At 41.7% G+C, this 2,400-nt stretch overlaps 1 protein-coding gene across 1 annotated transcript; it reads left to right on the forward strand.

Moving 5' to 3' along the window:
• Positions 1 to 2,025: 2,025 nt before the first annotated feature.
• On the forward strand, positions 2,026 to 2,400 carry LOC311223835 (histone H2B-like; the record flags this gene model as incomplete). The annotated part of the gene is made up of 1 exon (XM_084308599.1): positions 2,026 to 2,400. One exon carries the CDS (start codon positions 2,026 to 2,028, stop codon positions 2,398 to 2,400), a length of 375 nt encoding a protein of 124 aa, XP_084164725.1.

The raw sequence follows: 2,400 nt of genomic DNA on the forward strand, positions 1-2,400 counted from the left end.
TTGTCTCGCTACCTCGGTCATAAGTGTAACGAAGACGATAAACACGTAATGCATAACATTTGACAGTGTTCACTAATGGGTACACTTGTACAATGCTGTTTAGAAGTAATGTTTAATGTGTTTGTCTGCAGTGTTTTTGTGCCTGTTTTTGAAGGCTTAACGATATAATATAAAATTATAAATGCGGTCAAAATCTGCATATGGCTCGCTGATAACAAACTATCATTACACATGGGCAAAACAGAGTCCATTCTCTTCGGTTCAAATAACAAACTCAGCAAGACCGACGGTTTCTCAGTTACAGTGGGTGACAATATTGTCACAAGGAAAGACGAAATTACCTACCTGGGTTCCATCCTAGAGGCAAATCTTTCCTGTGACAAAATGGCATCCAATGTAATAAAAAAAGTCAACCAACGAACTAGATTCTTGTACCGGATCTCCTCTCTGGTAAACAAGAATACCCTGAAGACTGGCAGGAGCACTCATTCAAGGGTACTATGACTATGCGTGCACCTCATGGTACCAAAGGCGCTTAAAACAAAATTACAAACATCACAAAACAAACTGGTCAGACTACTACTTGACCTGAACCCCAGAACCCACCTCACCCCTGCCCACTTTGCCAACCTAGGATGGCTTAGAGTAGACGACAGAGTACAGCAACTTGCAATGGGCCTGGTCTACAAGATACACTATACGACCGGGGTGCCCATGTACATGTCAAAATACTTCCCAAAGGTCAGTGAATACCACAACCACTACACCAGAGGAAGCGCAACAAATCATGTTAAACCCAGATTCGGCTCAAACAAGGGACTAAACACGTTTCGCAATTATGCCACAACAATGTGGAACGCCCTACCCAAAGCTGTAAAGGAATGTGAATCCCTGCCCACATTCAAAACCGCTCTTAAAGAGTACCTACGGGAGGCTGCAATTCGAAACTGGCCACCGTAAATGCCCAAAACCCCCACCACCTCCTAATAGACAGTCTCCTCACCACCGCATGTATTTATTCCCTCCCCGCCGTATGTATATTTCCCTCCCACCCACCCACCCCCTCCTAATGTACAGTCCCCTCCCCATCATATGTATATACTCTGTCAGGATCTAGGGGTAACAGTACTGTATATTTGAATACCGTTATGTCACAAATGTTTCAGTACTAAATACCTATATGTCCCTATAGAAGCATTTTGTATAAAAGTATTCTGTACTTCTGTATGACAACTATTAAAGAAACTTGAAACTTGAAACTTGAAACTATGCCATAAATGTCATGTATGTTGTGTATGTCATAAATGTCTATATGAATTGAAAATGGGGGACCCTGATGGAAACAAGACAAACGTCTTTCTCAGGTCTGCATCCCCTTAACAATTGTATGTATTGAGCCGTACTGTATTGTACCCATTCTGCAATCTGTTAAATAAAGTTTTCATTCATTCATTCATTCAGTCAAGTGATGATTAATTTTGACTGAAAAAAACTATATGTGTAGTAAGTCATACTGGACAGCGGTATAAATAGTAAGGGTTATATATATATATATATAGATTACAGCAAATTAATTAAATTACAAAAAAATATGCCAAATACATGTAAAAAGGATTATATGCAGGTATGTACAGACGTGTATATGTATGAATGTGTGTCTGTGTATATATATATATATATATATATATATATATATATATATATATATATATATATATATTTGTAAGTCAAAGCAGTGACAGATGTCACCCAGAGAGCATTGTCTTGGAAAAATGCAGTTTCATGTCGATTATTGTTTGGCTTAATATCAAGTGTGGCTATGGAGTTTTGCTAAAATAATAATTGGGTTATCATGGCTTTGCGCGCAAATAGTTTCCTGTGAGCGGGAAATGTGCGACAAAGCCTCTCAACCAATCGTATACAAGAAGCCAGGCAGCTGTATTTGCATAATTTGGCCTATAAAGAGGCAGCAGTGCGCTTCTGTTTTCCACATTCATTGCTGTTTAGTCCCGACTGATCATCATCATGCCTGAGCCAGCCAAGCCAGCGCCCAAGAAGGGCTCCAAGAAAGCCGTCACCAAGACAACCGCCAAGGGGGGCAAGAAGCGCAGAAAGTCCAGGAAGGAGAGTTATGCCATTTATATTTACAAGGTCCTGAAGCAGGTCCATCCTGACACAGGCGTTTCTTCCAAGGCCATGGGGATCATGAACTCCTTCGTTAACGACATCTTTGAGCGCATCGCCGGTGAAGCCTCTAAACTGGCTCTCTACAACAAGCGTAGGACCATCACTTCCAGGGAGATCCAGACCGCCGTCCGCCTGCTGCTCCCCGGTGAACTGGCCAAGCACGCAGTGTCCGAGGGAACCAAGGCTGTGACCAAGTACACCAGCTCCAAGTAA

The sequence above is a fragment of the Notolepis coatsorum genome, assembly GCF_963971535.1.
Source record: "Notolepis coatsorum genome assembly, chromosome: 2".
In the NCBI taxonomy this organism is placed as follows: Eukaryota; Metazoa; Chordata; class Actinopteri; order Aulopiformes; family Paralepididae; genus Notolepis; species Notolepis coatsorum.